General features: G+C 42.0%; 1 protein-coding gene and 1 long non-coding RNA gene across 5 annotated transcripts in view; one reads left to right on the top strand and one right to left on the bottom strand.

The window, feature by feature from the left end:
* NOL4 (nucleolar protein 4) overlaps positions 1-25,632 on the bottom strand; it is a 248,946-nt gene that overhangs the window by 14,554 nt on the left and 208,760 nt on the right. For all 4 annotated transcript variants that reach the window (XM_034762851.1, XM_034762850.1, XM_034762852.1 and 1 more), the window contains 2 exons: positions 24,004-24,117; positions 213-393 (listed from right to left, as the gene is read on the bottom strand). In XM_034762851.1, coding sequence (XP_034618742.1) covers positions 213-393; positions 24,004-24,117 — 295 coding nt within the window. The remainder of the gene's footprint in view (positions 1-212; positions 394-24,003; positions 24,118-25,632) is intronic.
* LOC117873458 lies at positions 6,507-9,602 on the top strand. Its single transcript, XR_004644736.1, has 3 exons — positions 6,507-6,641; positions 7,644-7,796; positions 9,290-9,602. It is a non-coding gene; the product is annotated as an uncharacterized LOC117873458 (long non-coding RNA).

Raw genomic sequence — 25,632 nt, forward strand, 5'->3', positions numbered from 1 at the left:
TTGATCTTGTCCTGTTGTGAATAGCCCCATTTAAGTCACAAGGGGACTACACATAGTACTAAGCAGTATGCCCAGCAGTTAGCAAGGCTGGGCCCCAGTCATGTAACCGATACGAGCCTATAGATACAGCACCCTTTAGATTAGTTTTCAGTATTGTGGGAGGTAAATGCGTCCACAAACACACAGACACACACATTGGTACGGAAACTCACCACTGCTAGAAGCATCGCTGAGATTTAGCAGCCCACTTCCTAACCCTCTGTAACTATGGTAACTGTAGGTCCCATTTCCATTGATGTACAACACCTCCTGTGTGCTGGAAACAGCTGATGTTGAGTAAGTGACCTGGGCTGGCTCTTGTTTATATTGTTTGTCAGCTGGAGCAGCTTCATCCTGCCAAAACAATGTTTCATTGTAAGGTTTCAAATAATTGTTAAAGTTCACCTTGAATGAGAGGGGCTATTTTATTGTTATTTAAAACTCCCCAAGTGTTACTTTCACAACAGTGTAATAAACAAGAAACAAGCACGTACATGTTTTCAACTGACAGTTTATCAATTGAAAAGAAATCATGAGAATAGCCACGAACATAGATTTCCTACAACCATTGATTTGCATTTTGCTAGCAAATCACAACATGATGGGTGCTGTCCAAACACACAGGAAGACACAGTCCCTGCCTGGAAGAGCTTACAATCTCCTGAAAAACTCAACTCTAAATCAAAATAAAATGGAAGGAACTGAACGCAAATGATTATGCTCTGGCATTTAAAGCCACCCTCTTGGTGCAGAAAATCAGTTTTTTCTTGTTATGATAAAGCAACATAAAATGCATTGGCATGTTCTCTAGATGGATTGATCAGCATCAAGGATACAGGAAATAGTGTGTGTGTGTGTAAAAAGAATGAAATAATCTTTTCCATATCTGGAATGATGTGGCATTACGACACAGGAGACCAAACCTTTCTGAGCTGGAAGCTTTTGTTTGTTTATTTTGCATATGAGTTTGAAGAGTTAGACACAACCAAGATTATTCAAGTGAAAAAATTGTATTATTGAGAGAAGCTTTTAAAATATGTTGCAGCAGAATACTGAGAAGTCAGATAATTAATTGCATGGGCATTGGGGACATTAATTTGTATTGAGGCATATATTTGCATTATTAAGATACTTAGCTGTACTGAATTCCACTATAAGTTTTCTTCAATAACATATAAGAATCCAAATAAAGGGATAAAAACTGCAATGTATTTTTGCCAAAAGTTTAATGTAATTTACTTTTTATCTTCAAAGGTCATGCTGTCTGTTATAAAGCAGAATGGATTTTTTTTCCTGTGAGAAAATATTCAATAAGCTATGCAGTAAAGTTTTAGCTTGGCAAGAAAGCTTAAAACATCATCCATTCCCTAAAATTCCCAAAGCTGCTGCCTTATTTTCTGATTTGATATGAAGACTTTCCCCAAAACTAGATGATATTTCCATTCACATACTCACTCAGGGTCTGATACAGTTCCCAGCAAGGTTGATGAAAAGGTTGACTTAAAAGGGAGTTAGATCGGGCTCTCGGGGCTCCCTCGTGTTTTAAAAAGCATCAGCTTCCTCCTACTTTGTCCTTGCAATTGTACTTTGGATAAAAGATCCTCTCTCTGTCTATCTAGGTATTTACACCATGTTCCACAACAGATTTAGTCTTTCCTTCAAGTGTCTTTGCTTTTAAAATTTGGAAATGAAACAAGCTACAGTGCCACAACTCTGAGATATTTGATGTTCTGCACTAGTTGATCAATCCATTCTTGGTAGGTACAAACAGAACAACTGGTAGTCTTTGCTTCCGTTTTTGCAACACAGGCCCGTATGGAATGAGGCCTGTAACCCAGTCTGCGGAATTGTTTACATTATTCACCGAGGAATATTCAGTATTCTGAAAAAGACATTGAATGGTAAAACTCTAGTAACATGTCTGAAAAGAAAAGGATGCTATTTTCCAAGAACCTAAGCTTACTCACTACTAAACACATGTGGCTAATCTCTGTTTCCCAAAAATATTGGGAACACAACTCAAAGGAGCAGTGGTCAGAGTATCACTTGCATTGCCACATATTGAAATTTTGTAACCCTAATTTGCCTACATTTGCACCAGTCTTTTCCCTTTAAACAGGCATGTATATTTTTAAAAACAGAGGAATAGATAGAGCTGTATACAATTTTCCTACGAGACAAAAAACATTTTTGGCCCATTATTTAACCAATAAATAAATAAAATAATGCTAGTACAGATTAAAACCAACAATATAAAACAATACTAAAATAAGCTTGTGTTTCTGTCCACTTTGACTAAACCCAAAATTTTTAAGTTGTTGAAAACAGTAGGAAGGAATCTGATGAACATACAGTAAAGGGAAACAAGAAAATTGAGTTAAGCCTGTAAGATTCTGCACTGAAGCCACTTCTAGAGCCATTGTTTGCATGAGTGAAATCTACAATTACATGACACTACCAGCTCCTTTTAATTGTTTAAAAATGTATTTAAAAATTGTGGATTGACAGAACTGGAGACTATTTTATTCACAAAACAAGTACAACATAAGCCAAAGTACAGCATAAAGACTGACTTAGATTTACTGGCCAGATTCTCAGCTGGTATAAAAATTGGCATTGTTCCCTTAATTTTTGAGTGTGCTCCAATCTTTATATGCATTCCATCTTTGGCTTCTTCACTAAGACTGCCAACAAAAGTGTCAACTATTGCCAATAGTGGTTGTGTTTTTCGTGATGCACCCAAAAATCATGATGGGCATATTAAAATGCTGACATGGGTCACACTTTATATTAAGGACACATTTATAAATAGATTACAAAAGGTTAATAAATGGTTAATAGATGTTTTAATAAATGGGTAGTCAATGGTTACAACATGCTACTCCTGTCTGTAACATGGTTATAGAACCTATCAACCATTTAGGAACCCTTTCTAAACTATTTATAAATGTACTTTTAATATCAAGTCTGATCCACTTATGGCGAGACACCTGTTCATCTAGCATTTGACTAAAATCATCATCATTTTGAAAATAAATGAGATCACATCCTTCTAAAAGTGTTTCTTTTTCCATTTGGTAAAGCAAGTACTTAGGACCTGAGCACATTGTCCAAGAGCTGTTGGAATACACGGGTTAGATCAGAGAAGAGCATAAATACCTTTCTGGCACAATTCATGCTAAGAAATAAGTTACTTATTTGTTTTAGAAAATAGCAGCCTACACAAGTGCTTGGTAAGATCATTACCATGGCATTTATCACAATAAGTACATTTTACTTATGAGCCTAAGTGTGTAATGAAGGAGAAATTTTTCCTAAGACAGTAGACATAAGTATATTTTCTAAACACAGAAGTGATTAAATATACATAAAAAGTAGTATATTATTTGAAAAATGTACATGTTTCTGTAAAACTGCACAAAAACTGCACTTTAAATTCCAAGCAGCTGAAGACTAGCTTAAAAGAAAAAACACGCACAGCAATATGGGTCAAACATAATCTCCACCAATCACTTGTGAGTACATAAAGTAGGGTTACCAGGTTTCTGGTTTTCGACCAGAACGCCTGGTCAAAAAGGGACCCGGTGGCTCTGGTTAGCATAGCTGACAGGGCCGTTAAAAGTCTGGTTGGCTGCAGCAGCCAGCTCCATGCGGCTCCCAGAAGCAGCCAGCATGTCCCTCTGACTCTTAGGTGCAGGGGGTTCCATGTGCTGCTCCTGCCCGCGGTGCAGGCGCCTCCCCGAACGCCAACTCTGCAGCTCCCATTGGCCAGGAACCATGGCCAATGGGAGCTGCGCCTGCAGACAGATGTGGCGCGCAGAGCCCCTTGGCCATCTCTGCACCTAGGAGCCAGAGGGACATGTTGCCACTTCCCAGGAGCTGCCTGAGGTAAGCACTTCCCAGAGCCCGCACCCCGAACACCCTGCCACACCCAACCCCCTGCTCCAGCTCTGAGCCCACTCCCACACTCTGAACCTCCCCAGCCCCAGTCCAGAGCCCCCTCCCACACTCTGAACCACTCATTTCTGCCCCCCCAGCCCACACCCGCAGCCCAGAGCTGGGATCCCCTCCCATACCGTAGCCCCCTACCCCAGCCCAGAGCCCCCTCCCACACTCTGAACCCGTCGGCCCCACCCCCCAGCCTGGAGACCTCTCCTGGACTTCAAACCCCTCATCCCCGGCCCCACCCCAGAGCCCACACCCTCAGCCAGAGCCCTCATCCCCTCCCTGACCCCAACCCCCTGCCCCGGCCTGGAGCCCCCTCGTGCACCCCAAACTCCAAGGTTTACAACTTGGCAAAATTTGAGTGGATTTTCCTGGTGGGAGCAAAAAGCTCATCCCTGGCATATAGACCACCCCCTGCCAAATTTGAAGCATGGAAGTGCTAGAGCTTTTCAAAGAAAAAGTCACCAGAATTTTTTTTAACATGTAAAACAATAGCCTGATTGTTGCAAACAGCAGAATAATTTTGGGTGAAATTAAAAAATCAGGCACAGAAACATTCAGCTCAAATTATAAACGTTTGGAAAACTTATAAGCAACTGAAAACAGGGCCTTCCAATGGGACACGTCAAGCAACTTCAATAACAGGCATTGCTAACAGCTCTGTCTATAGCAGACGTGGGCAAACTATGGCCCGCGGGCCACATTCGGCCCACGGGACCGTCCTGCCCGGCCCCTGAGCTCCTGGCTGGGGAGCCTAGTCTCCAGCCCCTCCCACGCCCTTCTCCCTCCCCTGCGACCACGCCACCGTGTGGGCCGAGTTCTGGCCCACCACTCCTGCTGGGCAGCGTGGGGAGCGCAGCTGGCTCTGGCCGGGTGTTGCGGCTGTGAGCTCCTGCTGCTGGTAAGGGGGCAGGGGGTTGGGTAAGGGAGTGAGGGAGTCCTGGGGGGCAGTCAGGGATGAGGGGGCAGTTGGATGGGGCGGATGTTCTGGGGGACGGTCGGGACAGGGAGCAGGGGGGGTTGGATGTGTTGGGGATTCTGAGGGGGGCAGTCAGGGGGCAGGAAGTGGGAGAGGGTGGATAGGGGGCGGGGGCCAGGCTGTTTGGGGAGGCACAGCCTCCCCTACCCGGCCCTCCATACAGTTGGGCAACCCCAATGTGGCCCTCGGGCCAAAAAGTTTGCCCACCCCTGGACTATAGTATATATTGTCCTAACACAATACTATGCTTTACATTAGGTTTATCCTAAGATCAGGGTTGGAAGAGACCTCAGGAGGTCATCTAGTCCAACCTCCTACAGGAGGTCAGACTAGATGATCATAATGGTCCCTTCTGACCTTAAAGTCTGTGATTCTTTAAAGTCTATGAAAGCAGGACCACCACCAACTAAATCATCCCAGCCAGGGCTTTGTCAAGCCGGACCTTAAAAACCTCTAAGGATGGAGATTCCACCATCTCCCTAGGTAACCCATTCAGTTCTTCACCACTCTCCTAGTGAAACAGTGTTTCCTAATATCCAACCTAGACCTTCCCTACTGCAACTTGAGACCATTGCTCCTTGTTCTGTCATCTGCCACCACTGAGTATGTAATGAAGACCATATAGCAGTCCTGCATATTTCTGGAATGGAACATTTTTAAGGAAAGCCAGAGATGTAGATTGTGATCTAGTCAAAGTGGACCAAAATGCTGATAGGGAGTGGGATGTTGACAGCCTGGTAGAAGGCTATACTATACTTGGAAATCCAATTAGAATCCCTGGGTGGAAGTGGCGGAACCCTTAGATCTGTCTGCAATCAAAAGAAATGTCTATTGGATTTATGAAATGGTTTAGTTCTAACCAGATACTAGGATGGTACCCTCCTGACATCTAGAGTGTGGATAACGGTCTCCTGGTTGGAAGTATGCAGTTTTGAGAAGAAAACCAGCATGTATATTGTCTCATGCAAGTGAAATTCAGAGTCACTTTAGGGAGAAAACTGGGATGTTGCCATAGGGACACCGTACACTTGTGAAATGTTGTGAAAGGGGGTCTGCCATTAAAGCCCCAATCTCTCCAACTCTGCAGGCTGAGGTAATCACCACTAGGAAAGCTGTTTTCCTTGATAAATTCAATAGGAAGCAGGTGGCCATCGGTTCAAACCTGGGATTTGTGAGGCTTTTGAGAACAAAATTCAGGTCCAAAGCAGGAGTAGGAACCTTTATCTGTGGGAAGAGATTCATTGAGCTTTTCAGAAATCTTGTGGTTGTGTATGTGTGTGTGTGTGTGGGGGGGGGAACAAACAGAGAAAAAACCTTCAACAGTAGTATGAAAGGCTGTTATGGTTGCCAGGTGAACTTTGATGGAATAAGCTGTAGTAGGTACTCCAGAATCAGAGGAAGAGGGGCAGATTCAGGAGCAGCATTGTGGAGTTCGCACGAGTGGCTGAATCTTGTCTGATTCTGGAGGTAAGTAGTCCTGGTAGAAACTTTTCTATTATTTAATAGTATGTGTTGTGTACCTTCACAGAGCAGGATGACTCTAGCCCTGCAAACATCTAGAAACCAAGCCTTGAGGCGAAGAATGCCCCAGTTGGCATGTGTCAGGTGTCCAGCACTCAGAGAGGAGTTGAGGGATGGCTGGAAGATCTATCGGAGGACAGAAAGCCAGGTGAAACAGGTAAGGGAACAACACTAGCCATGACCACACCGGGGCTATTAGAAAGACTCTGGCCTTGCACAGCTTGATCTTGTTTATCACCGTGAGGATGAGCAGCATCATAGGGAAGGCATAAAACATTCTGTCCATCCAAGGCAGGAGGAAGGCATCCCCCGTTGAATTGTGACCTAAAGCTCTCCTTGAGCAAAACAGGTGACATTTTTGGTTTGCTATTGTAGCGAAAAGGTCTACTTCTGGAAACTCTCAAGTCTGAAAGATTCTGGGTAGAACCCAAGAGTCCAACACCCAGTCATATTCTTGGGAGAAGCACCCACTGAATCAGTTGGCCATGGCATTCTGTATGCCGGGCAGATACATTGCTGAGATCCTTATCTGATGCCTTATGCACTAATTCCACAACTTGATTGCTTTGGCACAGAGGAAAGGGGGTCTCACCCTTCCTTGACGATTGATATAAAACATGCAGGCCATGTTGTCTGTTATGACTTTGATAGATCTGCATCTGATGAGAGGAAGGAAATGATGACAGGCATTTCTGACCACTCTGAGCTCCAGGAGATTGACATGGAGGATGGTCTATTGAGGTGATCACCTGCCCTATGCTGTCAGGGAGCCAAGGTGCCCCCTCCAACCCAACAGAGATGCACCTGTGGTTACAGTCAGTGTTGGGACTGGTTGGAGGAAGGGGACCTCTGCCCCTACATTGCAATGAATCTTCCACCAGTCTAGGGAATGCTTCACCCACTGTGGAACTGACACCTGCTTGTCTAGACTGTGTTGTTTGGTTAGTAAACCATTCTGAGGCACCCTTGGAAACAGCAGAGGTGTAACTTCACATGCTCTGTCACAAAAGTATAAGCAGCCACAGTTTCTGACTGAGGTCTGAGGACTGTCTTGAATTATTTTGATGAGGCTCAGTAATGTCCAAAACCTGTCCATGGGAAGGGATGCCCTGGATACCAGAGAATCCTGACACACCCCTATGAATTGTATATTCAACAGGCATTAGTGTGGATTTTTCTACATTCAGCTGGAGGCCCAGGTCCAAAAACGGGGAAAGCACTGTCCTTGTGGCAGACAACATTTCTTGGCAGACAACAATTCAAGTAGCCAGTCGTTGAAGTACGGGACTACCACTATAGCCTGGCAACACAGGTAAGCAGCCACTACTAACAGAACCTTTGAGAATACTCTCTGAGCTGGGAAGAAACTGAAAGGAAGCACTTGATACTGGAAACTATCCTGGCCTACCACAAATCAGAGGAATCTCTTGTGAGGTGGGTGCATTGCTATATGGGAATACATATCCTGGAGGTCAAGGGCTGTAGCGGGGTACTTACCCCGCTCCTGCCTGGAAGGGCTTAAAGCAGCCTAACCGTAGCTGGGCTGATTGGGGAAGTAGCCACAGCTGGGCCACACCCCAATCAGGCCACAGCTGGCCTGTATAAAAAGGCTGTGAGCCAGAGGCCAAGAGTCCCTCTGAGTGCAGAGAGAGAAGGGCCTGGCTGCAGGGAGCTAGACACAGAGTACCTGGGTAGAGCAGGGCTGGGGAAAGGCTGAGGAGTTGGGGAGCTCCATCCTGGAAAGCCCCAGGCTGCGGCTTAGGAGTAGGCCAAGGGGTACTGGGGGTTGCAAAGGGCAGCCCAGGGCTAGGCCAAGGCAGCAGGTCCAAACCCAACCTTGCCGATGATGAGTGGCCTATACTGCAGTCTGCCCCAGAGAGTGGGGGCTAGTTGGTGACTTGCAATGGCCTTATCCTAAGGTGAGGTGGGGATAGTGGGTGGGGGTTCCCCTGGGAGGGGAGACCTAGCATGTGGGTACTGCCAGGGGGCAGCACCCAGAGCAAAGGGCACCGGAGTCCTGGGAGGGACATGGGAGCTGAGAAGGAGAGGACAGGTGGATCACCGGCTGCAGTGGGCGCTCCAGAGGCTGGAGAGCTAATTCCCTGGACGACCCGCAGGAGGCGCCACAGGGGTGAGTCTGGACCTCTTACAAAGACCAAAACCCAAGCCCCTGAATCTAGAGAAGGAATTATAGCTGCCATCATCACCATCCTGAATTTCTGGGGTCTCACAAATCTGTTTAGGAGTCTCAGATCTAGAATTTGTCTCCACCCTCCGTTCTTTGGTATGAGGAAATAGTTTGAATAGAAACATTTCCCCCTATATACAGCAGGTACCAGTTCTATTGCTCCTAAATGAAGAAGGGTGTTTACTTCCTGCTTTAGCAGTGGCTCATGAGAGGGGTCCCCAAAGAGGAATGGGGAAAGGGAATGAGGAGGAGGGAGGGAGGTAAATGGATGGTGTCGCCTGATGATATTACTTCCAACACCCATTTGTTTGAGGTGATACACTCCCATGCAAGCTGAAGTAGGAGAGTCAGTTTCCAAATGGGGGAAGGTGGGAAAAACACTGGCAGGCTAATGAGTGGTGGGAATTCAAACCCTAGACTATCTTGGCAAAACTGGCATTTTGATGATGATGCCTGGGGGCTGAGCCACATCAGATGGGTTAGGGGGTCTCTTTCTCTGGAATCTGTGTCTCTTCCTGGGGGGGAGGGGGAAGTTGTGGGTCTCTTGAATCCAGAGAATTGTACAGGGTGGGATCTCTGAGCTGTTTGTGATCTGCTGAACTTCCATTTGTTTGCAGAAGTATAGGTGCCTAATGAGCGAAATGTAGCCCTGGAAACTTTAAAGACTCATCAATGTTCTTTGCAAACAACTTCCGTCCATCAAATGGGAGAGCCTCAACCGTTTATGAACTTCCTGGGGAAGCCAGATAACTGCAGCCAGGATGCCCTACAATGAACTGCCAACATCACCATCCATCATCAAAGGCTATAGATGCTAACATTTGACAAGACATGAAAGTCCAGGATTGCAATGGAAAAGAAGATCAAAATAAAAATGTGCCATGTGGAGGAGAGGGGGAAATGGACCTCATGCTTCTGCATTTCTGATAGAAACACAGCTGTAGAGTGAAATGTTTAAGTTAACATTAAATAAAATGTGAATGTTTCCACGTCAGTGTTTCAGTCTTGTTCTTTAGTCACTGCTACTTCACCTAGGGTGATCAGACGTCCCGATTTTATCGGGACAGTCACGATATTTCCTTCTTTGTCCCGCGTCCCAAACGATGTTCGGTTGGGACACTGGACAAAAAAGCAATTTTGCCCTCCGCTCCGGCGCTCACGCCCCCCCCACCCCGACTCCGCCCCCTCCTTCCCCCATTGGATCTCTCCATGGAGGGAGGAGGTTAGGAGGAGGGTCGGGCAACTACTAGAAGCGTGGGAGGGGAAGGGAAAGTTGCCGCGGCCCCGCCGGGAAGGAACCGCTGGAGCGCAGCATGTGCCCACGGCGGGCTGGGGGGCGGGAGGCTCTGCAGGGCTGGGAAAAGCCCTGGCTCCTGCCCGTTGCCCAGCCTGGAGCCCCTCAGGCGACCGGCCGCTGCTGTGGCTCGGCTGTGCCAGCCCTGGCCCCTTGCACGCCCGCGCCGCGGCCAGCCCCGGATTTTGCTTCTTGTCCCCCCCCCATGCCCTCTTTATCCCTAGCCCCTTCTGTATCGGGGCCAGCTTTTGCCCTGGGATGGGCAGCACGTGCGCCTGCTAATGCCCCCCGCCCCTGCGAAACTGCTTTTTTTTTTTTTTTGCTCCGCCGCCATTTTTTTTTTTGCTCCGCCCCTCCCTGCATCCTGATATTTCATCCCTGTGATCTGGTCACCCTAACTTCACCTGCCGAATGGAAAACCTTTTCAGAAGAGGTGCTGATTATCAAATCAAAATGATCATAACAGCAAGTGTTGATGAAATGCTTTTGGTTGAGCAACAGCACAGCAAAGGGATCATCTTTCATGCCAACATCAGCTTTAGCAAAGTTCATTATCCACTCTGATAGCTGGAGAACAACATACAATCTCCTCTTTTGACATTTCAGTTTCAGTGTGTGGACAACTCCGGGACCAAGTTACTGGAGAAGGAGAATTTTTCTTGTTTTAAAGAGCAGGGCCTCTACGTTGTCAAATAAAAAATGACAAATCTTTATCAGTATCTATACTGTCTGGGAGAAGTCTGCCATTCTTTAGTGAGGGTCTAGAAAACGGGCTAGTATATTTGCTTTGCCCATGGCTTGATCTTTTTCCACCAAATGGACAAAGAGATGCAAAAGTCTTTCAATTTAAAATGTGTGGCTGAATTTAGTGCTCACAAAGGGAGAGACTAATGACAGATGCTTGAGCCAGGTACAATGGGGCAGGTGCTTTGCAAGTTAATCCACTTAATGCTGCAGCCTCTGCTACTTTAGTATTGAGCTGAGATGACCGCCTTGCCAAATTGTTTAGGGAGACTATATGCAGGGACATGGCTGAGGTCTGTGCTTGCTTTAAAGTTTTGAACATGTGGACGAAGTGGATAACTTAACTAATTAACAGTTTCAGCACTGATTTCTTTGGCAGCAATTGCAAATGGTTTCCAGCAGGTGTTCCAGCATGGCACATTGAGCAGAATGAAAAACAATGCCTCCCTGATGAAATTTTAAATGCTGTGTGTCCAAAGATTGCTATTTTCTGATTAAGAATATCTTCAGTCAAGTAGAAGGTAGAATTCCATCTGGTATGCATATTTGGAATGAACCACTGGCTCATAGGTCTTTGGATTCAGGCTAAAGCCTCAGAGTTTTTGTGGAATGATTAAAATGGGCACAGCCCTTTAGTAATGTACCTATTATGATCATTGCTTCAATATTCATTGTGAAGAAACTCGGGCATTCAAACTAAGGCAGCAGCTGAAGGGCTGCAGTGCTGGGAGGAGAATAGTTTCCATAGCTGCTATGCCCCGGCTGCGTAGATGGGCAGAACGGGGCAGGCAGCAAGTGGAGCCTTGGCTCCACCCCCAGTGGATTAGTTAGTATAGCTGGTGTATCGGGAAGGCATGCTGCTCTGGGCACAGGCCTCATGCAGGAAACTTCCTCCTAAGAGCAGTGAGGAGATATGGAGGCAAGTTATGACTCTGAGTCACAATCACCTTCTTGGGCAGACCCAATGCAACACAACAATGCACGGGGCCTTGCTCAGGGCTCATGCTAAAGCCAAGATTTATCCCTTGGTTTGGTAGGAGTGTCCTTTCAGGATCTTCATATATTTTTGCCATTTTAACTTCACATTGTGACCAACCTTCCCTGTGCAAAGAAAGGCTAGATGCATTTCTCTCCAGAGACGTGCACTTACTCTACCAGCCTGCCAGAGGTGAGCAGTTGGTGGGGGGATGTGAAATACTCCTTCCTCTGTGCTGCCACCACAGAGCTCAGAGCCCAAGGTGGATTGGAAGCAAGGGAATATGGGAGCAGGATTATTATGTTACCTGTAGACCACCAGGCTAATAGTATAGTCATTGAATGACACATATCATAAAAATGAGGCACTGGATAAAGAACTCCAGCTTCCAGGACATCTCTTATTAGAATAAAAGTAAATGAAAATCTGAGAATAAAAAAACTCCAGATGAAGTGTTTGTAGCAAAGGAGTAAGGGTTTTGCTTAGGAGAGAATTGTGTGGTTTGGTGAATCCTCCAAGGGCCTTCGGGAGCCAATATCATCTGCAATGGACAAGTGCTTGCAGAACAAGGATGATGATAATTTTTTGCTACTTTCCAATTTATGGGCAGTGCAAATGGATGAGTCTTTAAATATCTGACCTTTCTTCAAAACAAGGTCAAACTGAAACCCATGGAAACTGTCATCTTTTCTCAACCCGTGAACAGTTTTGCCTTCAGGTGATGAGTTGGATGAATCAATGTACCATTAATACTGATGTATGACGACAATGATATAGTATTTACTGATAAACTGTGATGCAAAGGAGGAGGAATCCCTCCTTTCCTAGTCTACTGTTCTCATTCAGCACAGATTTTGCTATGTACCACTTAGCTCTTTGAGCATGAAGAGTGAAGAACACAGAGTGAAATACTGGTGTTTGATTAAAATGAAGATGTCTCATCCTAGCAATCCTAGTTAGACCATCAAACTCTTTTTAATCTAATATATCTACATTTTGCAGTGAACGTGATGGGCTAGATTTTCAGCTGCTGTAGATTAGCATAGCTCCACTGAAGTCAATGATACAATGACAGTAGCAGTGCCAAAACCGAGAAATTTTAAAAGTGTGAATCAGATTATTTAGGGATGTTTTGGGGAAATATGTGGGACTCTTGGAGCGCTGCTTGTGCCAGTTTTGCAGATTTTATAATTGCAATAATATCAGGGTTACCACAGTTAAACCTCTTACTGCAGGTCTCTTCACTGAGAGAATTGCAATCCATATAACTCCCACTACTGATAGCACTTTTTCTTGACACCAAACAGCTTGCACTATGCCTACTAGATCTAGGGCTTGGAGAATTAAATAAACAAAAGACATTTGTTGAAAAACTGTGGGGTAACATTACATGTTGCATCAGCTCTAGCTTCATCTGCTGTATTGTGCCTGCTTATAACTGGACACTATTTCCAACCTTCATGTTACGTATGTTGGAATATGCAGATTACACTGTTAAAATCAGATTCTGAATGAAATTCTTCTTTATTTAGAACCAGAAGACGACAACCTTGACATGAAGAGTGAGACTGATGCTGGTTATTTGTTTCCACTTAATTAAAATGCATATATATTAGAGAGTTTTTTCTTTAGAGGAAAAATAAGATTTGTAGGAGTTTGAGTATTGAAAAGTTTATGTAAATTGTCTCCCTAATGGGTGAATGCTGGTACCAAGTGACTGATAGCTGTCTTTACAAACCTATTTCTTCTGACCAGAAGAAAATAAAAAGTGAGCAAGCACTTTTTGAGATACATTTGATTCCTACTGCCTGTCTTCAAACACAGGCTCACGTATTTATTTTATGGATTTACAAGTTATAAAGACTAAATGAAAGAGTATTTAAGGGAAGCTTTGCTACTTACATAGTGTGCATATATACTGTTCGCATTTAGCAATTTCAAATTATTCTGCTATAAAGTTAAACAGAACAAAATTCTCTGCAGAGTGAGAAGCCATCTGGAAAACTTTTAATAGCTAATGTTTCAAAATTATTTGTATGAACATAGTGAATCGTAGATACTAACGTGTTTTACCTTTTATTTCATTATGGCTGTTTGATATGTAGTTAGTGTATTTCAAGTCTGCCTTGTTAAATTTGAACTGTAAATCTGTGAAAACTAAAATTTCTTGCATGCATTTGATGTATGCTGTCTGCTTTCATACACTGCCTCCGGTATAACCTGACTTTTATAGTTTAAAGAAAAAAAATCTTAGAAGTAAATACATACATTCTGGAGACTTTAAAAAAAAACACATTTACTGGAAGAGGGAAATATGGCCCTAAGAAAAAAGAAATTTCTCCTATTATGAATTTCACCTTGACCTGCTACTGTGCAGTATGTGAGCCAAGACCCAAAATCATTACCTTTGATAAAGAAAGCTTTTTACATTTTAAAACAAGAGTCAGTAGATGAACAGGAGATGCTTTTGGGGTATGACCCTCTCATTCCCTAACGGAGAGTCAGTGAGTTTTCAAACTAGAATGCATAAACAGGAAAAACAAAGTAGCAACCTTTTAACGGCCTTAGGAAAGTGCGGGTTCTGATTTGTTTAATTAAAGGAGCCAATAAAGAAGAAGGCTGATAAGAAATATCAAAAGTAACAAGCAGTGGCTTTGTGCATTGCATTAAAGATCAGTACCCCAAATTTCCTTATTCTAGAGAAGGATTCTTCTGGCACGTTGCCTGGGCTGCAGGCCGCAGCCTGCTTGGCTGCCTTGCGCCATGCCTGGCATCTAGCAGCTGGTGCTGTTCTGGGGCAGTGTATTTGGTTCATTATTTTTACTTTGAAAAACAGTCTTAGTTTGGGGATGTCTGGCCAATGTTTGGATTATATAAATACCCCCCCTGCTGCTGCATATAAATAACTTGTTGATATATGGAGTGTTGCATACGTCTAACTAAATGTGAATTTTAAGCGATCTAGTTAAACCCCATCTGGACACTTATTTTGATTTATGCGTGGTTTATTTCAGTTTAACTTCAGTTGATTAGGGACAGGTTTCAGCTAAACTGAAATAAACCATGTCCACACAGGGGTTTTTGTACTGGTTTAACTAAATCAATTTAACTAAACTGGTGCAAGTTTGCATAGACAAGGCTTCACCCTCAAAAACATAACTTCCCCTTTGTGCTACAGGCAGCCGGACTCCCACTGCAATACCTATAGGTGACCATAAGCAGAAAATAGAAGATGAATAGGCTCTTAGATGCTAGTCTCAACCCAATCAAGATAAGGGACTATTGGACTGGCTTAAAAATAGATCATATTTCATTTGGTATATCCACATGAAAGGATGGGGGAAGAAATGTCTCCACGCTCCAGCTTGCAGTGTGGGGGAAGGAGGAGAAAATGTCCACCTCTGCTATCTCCATTTTTGGTTCTGGGTAGCAGAGATCCATGCTTCCTTCTTAACTGTATGGTGGGGAAAGAAGAATCCATGATCCTTACACAGGCTTAGGGGAGAAGATTAATGCAGCCGCCTATTCACACCACCCTGGCTCCAAAGAGGGGTAGAAGAAAAACTCCTTGGGCTGCTATATAGATATTTCCTAGGCTACTTTCACCTGTCCATCCAGCCCTCACCTTTCAGCTCCAAAGGGTTCAGATAAGTTTTGGTATTAATTTTAACCACTTCAAATATTTTATTAAACCTCTGGATCTTTAGTGCCTACGCTGAAACAAGCAGCTTCTATTTCAGCTGTACATGCTCAGATTCTGCTGCGTATGGATCCTTCTGGATAACCCTAAAGAGAAATTACCACATGGAAAAAACAAATCCATAATCTTTCTAATCTACTAAAAGCCATGTTTAAATAAAAAAAAAATAGGTGTTCACCCTTAGGTCTCACTGTGTGTCCAAGGCATGAAATTATTTGCTACTGCACGATTGGTGCATTATTCCTGACAAATATATGTATCAAATTTAATACCTTTTGGACTGAGGAATATTTTTGTCTGCAATAGCCAACATTCCATTCTAACGCCACCTATTAATAACAAAGAACCCAACCCTGAACCAGTGAAATCACTAGTTTTGCCATTAACTTGAAAGGCAGCAGGATTTAAATTACAATGCTGCTTATATTCCTACTCTTGACAATATGGCTATTGCATTGTGGGTACAAAGCTAAATTTCTCAATGCTTGCACATAATTTGATTTCTCGACAATAATCCATACCCAGCTAAATTGTGCCTGCATAACATTTTGTGCCTCAGTGGTTAGAACATATAATTTGGAAGCACAAAAGGAAATTGTAGTTCAACTCAGAAGTGAAATAATCATTTGGTGGGGATCTGGAGGGAGAGGAAAAAGGCCTAAACCAAAAACTTGTGTGCATGCACATGTGTGTCTATGTATGTCTATTCTCAGAGATGGTTTATTAATCTATGGTCAAAACTGTCCACTTTGTATACCTGAAATTAGATACCTGAATCCCTATTCAGACAACTAGTACTTTGCTGCATTAATCTCAGGTTTTCTGATTTTTCGAGGTGCGAAGTATTCTCCAGCTTCTATTGACACGCACGGACTAAAGTTTGAAACTTCCGGCCTATTACATTTGTGTTAGCATTCCTGTTTTTAATAGGCTGCTTTTAATTGCCTCAAATAGAAAGGATTGTTCTAATTGCTCTTTTATAGTCTAAAAGACTCAACAAACCTCCCATTCTCAAATGCAAACATTTTGAGCCTGATTCTGCTAGTTCCTTAAGCAGATGCACAGTGGAGTGATGGCTCAAGGAGCCTTCCCTCCATTCTTTGCAATGCTGTCATGCACAGGCCAGGCACAATTGCAGTGTCTTTTTGGTCTGCTCTTCCAGGGGCACTTGGTGCCCCAAAGGGAGCCAGGAGGAGGCAAGGCCTTATTCCTTCCACACCAGCCTGCACAGAGGGAGTGGGGAAAAGCTGCACCTATAATGGGTTGTTGTTCCCCATGCATGCTGAGGAGCTCTGGTAGGCATTGTTAGTTCCTGAGGCGGAACATGTCCCATGCTCCCACTGGGGCAGTGTAGCTTCATACCATTCTTTACTATAAACATTGCCGTAAAGGCACAATCTAGCCTTTTGTTAGGAGGTATTTTTGCATGCTTGCTTTTTCTGTAGCAAATGTTGCCCAAATCTGCACTTGATACAGAAATGAAGAATATAAACAACAGAATAAAAAGAGGCACGTTGGAACCCTGCAATTTGTTTCTTCCTTCCTCCCAGGAGCTGCAGTGCACATTTATCTGGAAAGTAAACACCACACATAAAATTATATATCCCCCATCCTCTTTTCCTACTGTCTGAACTGTAATCCAGGAGATAACTGCTCCCTGTCAACATTTAGAACCAATGCATTAAAGGCAGTGCTGAGATTCTAACTCTCAGTCCTTAAGTACAAAGGATTAGAGGCCTTAATTCTTTCTCCGTGCTGAAACCCTGATACAATGGTCCTGAAACGGTCCATTCCCTCATTGCCATATAAATTAGTTTCTTCCAAAACAGTTTTGCAATTATCTATAATTTGTCCACAGATAATTTCTTCCTTTCTTAACGGCGATATTGGCTGTTCCTGGTGTGTAGCAGCTGGACAGCTCTTTTGTTAACAAAACTGTACTTGAAGAGTCTTCCCCAAGCATCAACCCCCTTGTTACCGCGGAGTCACCTCGAGAAAAGGCGCCACCAATTGGCCAAAGGTAGATCATTAACATAAACTTCCAAACCTGAATTGATTTAAAAGTGAACATTTAGGAATTAGACAAATGGAATGAAATACAAAAGCAGTGGCTTCAACTAAGTGGCAGTATGTGTGCACTTTTATTAACATTCAGATGTATTGCATTAGTGCAGAACTTACATCCACTCTGCAGCATGCATTTGTATCAAGCTGCTCTATTCAGGCTGCTGCTATGACAACTATCCAGAGGCAAATGTCAGGTCAGCTCCCAGCAGGTGTGTCTAGGCCATAATTGCTTTGTCAGAAACCTAATAGTCATCTACTTCTTCTCCTCTAGCAGCTAAAAGCAATACTGTTAAAATTACTAAATGAAGCAAAATTCTTTATCCCTCCACCATGTTATAGCATTTAGATCTGTAGATTTGTTTCTATTTTGCCAAAAACTGGAATGGCGGGGAAGAGGAAGGCAGAGGTTGTTTTTTTAAAGTCTCCACATCTTTGTCAATTTATCTTTCATTTATGTTACTCTGTACAGTGTAGACCTGGGATTTTCAAGCATATACCTCTTCTGGGTGCTGGATATTATCTTTTAGTGCCCCGGGACATTACTAGTCGGTAATCTGTGTGGCTACAAATCACATTATGGAAATTCTTTCGTATGGAAAGGTGGTTCCTTTTTTTCGTATGGAAAGGTGGTTCCTTTTTTCAAAATGTGCGTAACAGTTACAATAAAGCACACTATAACTTGCCATACTCAAGAGGCAATGAAAAGGCTGAATAATTAACAGATAAAGTTATTTTTAAATTACAGAAACTGATGATTTCCACGGGGTTCAGAAATGTAACGTGAAAGTCCATCTTAATGTTGTGACTAAATCAGAACTGATTTAACTCTTGGATAAATAGATCCTTCTTTGGTACTTGAAGAAATAATGAAACTAGAGACAGATATGAAGAGATTAACACTGAGTTTTTTTAAACTATCTCAAGTGTATGATTCCATATCAAGAATTAAAGAAAATCTGAATATAACTGGTTTCTTCACTGGAAGAGAAATTGTCTCCCATGCGCATATGGAGACATACACATATTCTGACAGCTTCATCGTACTACCTCACATTTGCCTTATAGGCAATAATAAATAATAGTTGAATTAAATCAAATTCAACTAATTTGGACTTCTGGCTTTTGCATGACAATTATTATTATGGTGTTTCTGTGTAGGGAATATATGATGACATCAGCTATGGCTGGCTAGGAAGCTGTCTGATTTTTATTACTCAGAACTGGTCTCTGGAATTAAAAGGAAGCTGTACCCTTTATATTTACTTTTTTAAAGAGAGGAAATCTATAAAAGCCTACTTCTTAATTTGTACATTCTGTACAATATTTCAGCTCAGCACTCTCCGAAAAGTCGGCTAATTTAAAAATCACAGCTCTTTAGTCATAATGAAACTAAAATGACAAAATGATTTCTCATGAAATAATGAATGCTTGCTGGTCTAATATCAGGTTGAAGATTAAAAGTAGTGAATATATAGTGGGCTAAATCCTTGGGTGTGGCAAAGGAGCACCCAGTGTAGTTTGGGGATGAATGGAGTGCAAAGAGGAAGTTAAAACACCTTTGTATTCCCCTGATCCTGGGCTGTCTATGTGCTGGACCTGTCTTCTGGCATAATGGAGAAAGATCTGATAGTATCCTGTCTTCACACACTAACCCTGGCCACAGGGTGGGAAACTGAGTCCAAACCATTGTGCTGGTTCTACACCCTAGGATCCCCTTGTGCTAAGGGGCTCCTTCCCATGATAGGGTACAGTGACTTGAAGGTCACTTTGCATGAGCAGCACACAGCAACCTGAATCCAGAGGACAATCTGGTCTGCTATCTTCAGAAATAGGTATGAATATTATTCACATACACAATAATGTGTGTGTAATAGGACAGATCCTTATCTGATATAGATCAGTGTAGCTCCACTGAAGTCAGCAGAGCTACATCAATTTACAGCAGCCGAAGATCTTGCCAAATATGTATATTTGTATAGAAAGAGACCCATACACTCATCCAGACATAAACGTTACAAGTTAGACTAGAGCTCACACACTGAACGAGCTGTTTTAACTTGCTATCTTTCTCTTTCCACCTTCCCCTGCCCTACTCCCCTATCATGAGCTCAGATAGGGGCAAGTTTTGGTGGCAAGTTTCCTCTCGCTTTTTTGCCTCATTTAAAAACAAGCAGTATTTTGTTATAAAATAAAACCTACAATGTAAGCAAATGGGAAAACTATAAGAATTAATTCTAAATATAATAGAGAAAAAAGGTGCATAATGTTATATACAACATTTGTGTCCAAATAACAATAAAGATGATTTTTTCCAATATTGTTCTCATTTCCTTATTTTCCTGTTTTGAAATCATTCTTCTCCTCACTCTCTCTTATAAAAAGGAAGGGTCGGTGCAAATTACATGCAAATTAGTGACAGAGAGAGGAAGGGAAAAATCCTTTTTCCTTTTCATTCTTACACGGATGAAAAGAGAACCACTCTCATCCTTCCCTGAAAGCCAAGAACATCCACATATTTTGGGAGATTCGTCAGAGGTCCAAGGCTCCGTGCTGGCAGCTCCTAGAAATCTGGTTAGCCCTCTTTGCTTTGGGTGGAGAGGATCCTGTGGCCAAACCCTAGGTCTCTTTTCTCACTGGTAACCACATGCCAAAGTTTTTTTTTTTTTTTAAATTAAATCAATGGAGATATGCCATCTCCTAGAACTGGAAGGGACCTTGAAAGGTCATCAAGTCCAGCCCCCTGCCTTCACTAGCAGGACCAAGTACTGATTTTGTCTCAGATCCCTAAGTGGCTCCCTCAAGGATTGAACTCAAAACCCTGGGTTTAGCAGGCCAATGCTCAAACCACTGAGCTATCCCTCCCACAGTTGCTCCAGGGCTGCCTTTATGGAGGTGTGGGTTGGGGTGGTGAAGACCACACCATGCCCCTACTATGAGCCCAACCCTTGATGTGCTAAAATGACGCAAAGTCAGAAATTGCTAAGATTTTAGATCACACAGCAGCGCTATCAGGCCTGTGACTGAGCTCCAGCTACGTGGCCCAGGATTCCACAGCAGGCACCTTCCCTCAGAAACTCCTCAGAGGGTTCTATAGTGAGGCATAGGTAATGGAACTAGAGGAGCTGCCACACCCCCTGCCTTCAAGTAGTAACAACAACCCAAATACATGGCTTCCGCCTTCAGCACCCCCTATAAAAACTGTTCCAGCGCCATTGCAGTGAGGAGGTAATGCATGCAAAAGTTCATGCTGCCATAGTCATCACAACTTTTCTGCAGATTGCCTGTGTGCTTAGTGAGGAGACAATTAGTTCCACAGTTTATTACACATACCTCTCTATTCCCTATCAGTCTAATCAACCTAGTCCTAACTAAGTTCCTAGTATGAAGCATACAATAAAAGAAGCTACTGTCACTGCCACGTGCCTATTCACCATATGCAATGTATTTATGCAAATGTGTTTTTATTCTGTCTGTGCTAAGTTTCATTCAAAACTCTCTATTTCACAACACGCTAGACCCTACAACTCAGGGTAACGGCTTTGCATTGCATTTCACCACAGGTGCAATATGGCCCGTAAGCCAGTTTGATACTGACTCAGGGAAGATCACCCCATTGGTAAACATGATCCTTCAGTGGCACAGAGGCTCTGATGATGCCATATTCCCTCCCTGCTGCAAAAGAAGAAGGTTAAAAGGGCCACACTGATTTTCAGCTGTAGTTTTGGCCCCTCATGCCCATTTGCAGTCAACCTAAATTAGAGAAGCCCTCAGAACATAGGCTGGAAGCAATTCCATCCAAAATCCAGCCCAGGGGTCTGATCCTGAACGGAGATGAGGCAGGACCAGGGTAGTGTAAAGGTGAGGTATGTACACCACCTCCTGACCTGGGCTCCAGGCAAATCAGCTAGACTCCACCATCTTGTCCGTAATCTTTTTTTTCTTGGGGCAGTTATCAGTGTACAGCGGGATAAATCCATGTACTTACAACATATAAACAATAACTGCTGGATGACTAACACAAATTGAAATGACAATACTCTGAAGTCAGATAATATTCATCTCATATGTAAATCCTCTGCACTTATTCAGGTTTCAGACCAACCACCTGAGCCTAACCTCAAGGTAATCTAGATGCATTCAAGCTAAAAAGAGCAGTTGGGTAACATCTAACACAGTCAGACAGCTAAGCATTATAGCCCAAGCTACCATGATCTAGTAAACATGTTTGTATTACTTGCAGGAAACAACTCCACAACTGACTATGCTTTAATATTACACATTCAAACATTATGGAAAGATGCTGGTCTCTCCATCGGTAAGGTTGAAGCTAGTTTCTCATTATGAGCCTGATTTTAATAAATCACATATTTTACTACCTTATTTTCGAAAATTGGATTTTTACATGGAGGGCATTAGGGCTTCAATCTAGCAAAGCATGAAAGTAGTCACATGGCTTCTCCCATGCTTCATGTTAAGCACAGGCTTGAGTGCTTTTCTGGATTAGGGCCACATTTATCATTGTCTTTGTCAGAATACAGCAAGGAAGTTGCTCATAAAATGAAATATTTGTCACCGTCACACAAAAGAGTACACAAAGAGAGCTTGCATCTTTATGGTGCCAAGATGGGGGATTTTTTTTTCTTCCTAGCGGATAAAATGTTACATGTGGATACTATAATAAAGCACTTAAATACAAAAGATAGAGCATTTGAGGTTGATGCCTTCTCTTTTAATATCTGGGAGTGAAAGTAATTAGTATCATCAATAATTCTGTTTGTCTTTAAGAAAAATTAAATAACTAAAAACAATTTGGGGTTACCTTTGATTTGACTTTTGCATTAGATCTTTTCATTAACTTAAACTGTTGTTGGGCTGATTAGGCATCAAAACTGTTGTTGAAATTAACACTGTTTACCAAATGGTTTTTAAAATACTTGTCTTGGAAGGCAAAATATTTTAAACCCTCAAACTACTATTTGAGATTGGTATATAACAGTCCCAACAGCCTGTTATGGGGCACATTGTGCCTGAGGGGACAGCAGGGTCAGAGAGAACAGAGTTCAAGAAGTCACCACCACATATGCCCAGTTAGAGGCCAGGCACAATCCCAGTCCTTGTGCTCAGGGAGTGCAAGGACTCTGTAATTCTAGCATCAACAGTGGTAGGACTCCCTGAAGTATGTGGGGAGAGGCAAGGAAGGGTATCCGCCACTCTCCACATCTACTAGTGGAGGTGGGTCCATGCAATGGGAAATGAATGCTCACTCTGAGAGGCAATATACCTGCCTCAGGCAGTTTTCAGAATAGATGGATACAAGATTTCTGCATAGCTGAATTTATATATCGTAACTATGGTTAGGATTTGCTTAGGAGTCTAAGTGAGTTAAGTGCCTAACCCCCTTTGGTTTGCAATGGGATCTGGTTGACTAACTCCCTGAGGTTCCTTTGAAAATCCCATCCCATATATTATACATATAATATATATGTATTTTACATACCTGTAACTAATCGACCTTAAGGTGTATCCATAACATTAATTGAAATGTCACAAAAGACAAAATATCATCAAAAAGACATAGCAATATACATTTCCAGACTCTTAGCTATCAGCAATCTAAGGATAATCCTAAGCATCCACTGTTCCAAGAAATGCTGTGAAGAAAGGCTACAGAAAGTAGATAAAGGCAAAATGTCCATCCCTTTGGAAAAGTCCATATAAAGAAAAAGTTTATCAACCATGAGTTTAAGTCAAGTTTCAATACAGTTGTGGTGTCTCTGGGCTTTTACTTTACAATATCATCAGATAAAATAAAACACACTTATTTTTTTAAATAGAAAGGTCAGACATTCACCATGATCTTGGAGCAATTAAATAAGCAAAATCTAAGACTGGCTACCACTTTGATTTTAAGAAGTTGGAAAGGAAGCATGATGTTTCCAGCAAATAAAAGGCAAACAGTTAAAACTCTAACATACAGTATACTACATACTGAATAACCTAAGAATAAAATAAGATAAATATTGATATGAATTTTAAAAGACTGATTTACAAGAGAACTGACAGTACAGTAGTTTGGGAAATATCTCAGTAACCTTTCTACTAAAAACAAATAGGTATTTCCACCCTTCATTATATTTATAAATTCACACACAAAGGAAGATTATACATATATAAATAATGTTAAGTATAATTGTATAATTTTATATACATATATATTTTATGCATGTTCTGTACATTATGTATATTATTTGTATATATAATATATACATATACAATACATAAAGTACACAACTATTACACACAGATGTATGATAATCTCTTTATCCATCCATTCACACTAGATATGCTCAACACATTTCTAAACACCTACACAATGTAGTTACAAGGCATTTTCATGTATTTATTTAAAACATAAAATCCATAGACATTTAATTATTTTTGCTAACAGTAAGTATAAGAGATGTACCACCCCTCTGCGTGATACCCTATGTAAATTACCCTCACTCCGTTAATTATAAATATGGTTGTGGTAGACCCCAAATAACAGTACCTGCTGTCTATCCAACCGCATTCTTTTTGCAGCATTTCTACTTTCACTCTCACAGGCTGAAGCCAGGATACTCTCTGCTACTGCTGAAGTAAGGTGTGAGGGAATAGGTCGTGACTAAGAAAGAGAAAAAAAAACAAAAAAATTATTACTAGGATAATAACCAGACCTGCTGTTTCCTTATCGGAGCACACAAAACTGTCACATAGGCTGGAGAGTCCATTCATTGAAATGTAATTTATATCAACAAAAAGGGGAAATGGAAATTGTAAAGATGAAAAATGAAAACTAGTTAGAGGTTAAAGCTGCAGTTGATCCACACAGATCCATCAAAAGCGCTTTCTTTCCCCACAGCTCTATTGTCCATTGTATTTAGTCTGGCTCATTAGACTGAATTTTGAACAGACAGCGGCATATTCTCTGTGTTTCAGCAGCACCCTGGCTGTCTGATTCTTGCTAAGAAAACGGAAAAGACTTTTATCCTGTACAGCATATGACAGAGATGAGCAGTGTTTTTAAACTCGTAAAAAAAAAAAAAAAAGACAGGGTTGAAACATCACTCAAACATAACAGATTGTCAGAACATTTCAGAGCAGTCCATATGTAATGTCATGAACATTTACATTTCTTGCTGCAATATGATTGATGTTATTAAAATGATTTTTTTAAAATCTATATGTATTTTGACACAGTAGCATATGTCAGGCCTCTATCAATTTACGTAGCTTTCAAGGTTCCAGCTAAATTCTGAAAAACTCACATTGCTAGTTTTACAACATTTACATATTTTAGATTTACGTTGCATATAAATCAAGTGAATCCTAAAGTTTTATTCGCTCTACGGTTGGCTGTGAATGCAATAAGACTTTCTATAACAATTAAATAAGGACAATCACATACTATTTGCATTCGTTTCTCTGTAATGATGTGCAAAAATCATTTCACTGAAAGATGAAGCTCATAATGAATATCTCAACCTGTTTTCTTAATTAAGCTACATACAAAGATAGATCAGAAATTTCAAGAAAATAAGCTATATGAGGATGATGCCGTACACATTGTTATGGATACAAGCACATTTTAGGGGAATAAAACATATTGGACCAGATCCTCAGCTTGCATAAGTTCGTATAGCTTCCTTTCCTGCTGAGTAAATTGCCTGCCATTTATTCTCTATAGAATTTCATCAAATTTTAAGGCAACAGAATAAATATGTACCTGCTATGAAATACCACTGAGTATCAGAAACAATTTTAGGCATTTTCCAAACAAACTCAGAACAGGTTCTTTGAATTGGCATACCTGACTTCAGATTAAGAACAATATACCAAAATTATGAGCAACATGTTACCAAGACTTCATTTTTAACCAATAGAACACAACACATCATATTTCTCAGCTTTGGCTAACTGTACTTTAACATGTAGTATCAATTTAATATCTGATATTGTACCTCCTATAATGGGTGGAATATAGCCTATCTTTGCAGAGAGATGGAATGAGTGAACATCAGGGCCTGCTCCAGGGTTTTTGCTGCCCCAAGAGGCGCAAAAAAAAAAAGAGGTCCTTTGCTCCGAGCGGGAGTGAGGGACTGTCTGTCGAATTGCCGCCGAGTAGCTGGACCTGCCGCCC

Source organism: Trachemys scripta, chromosome 2 (genome assembly GCF_013100865.1).
Source record: "Trachemys scripta elegans isolate TJP31775 chromosome 2, CAS_Tse_1.0, whole genome shotgun sequence".
NCBI classification, from domain to species: Eukaryota; Metazoa; Chordata; order Testudines; family Emydidae; genus Trachemys; species Trachemys scripta.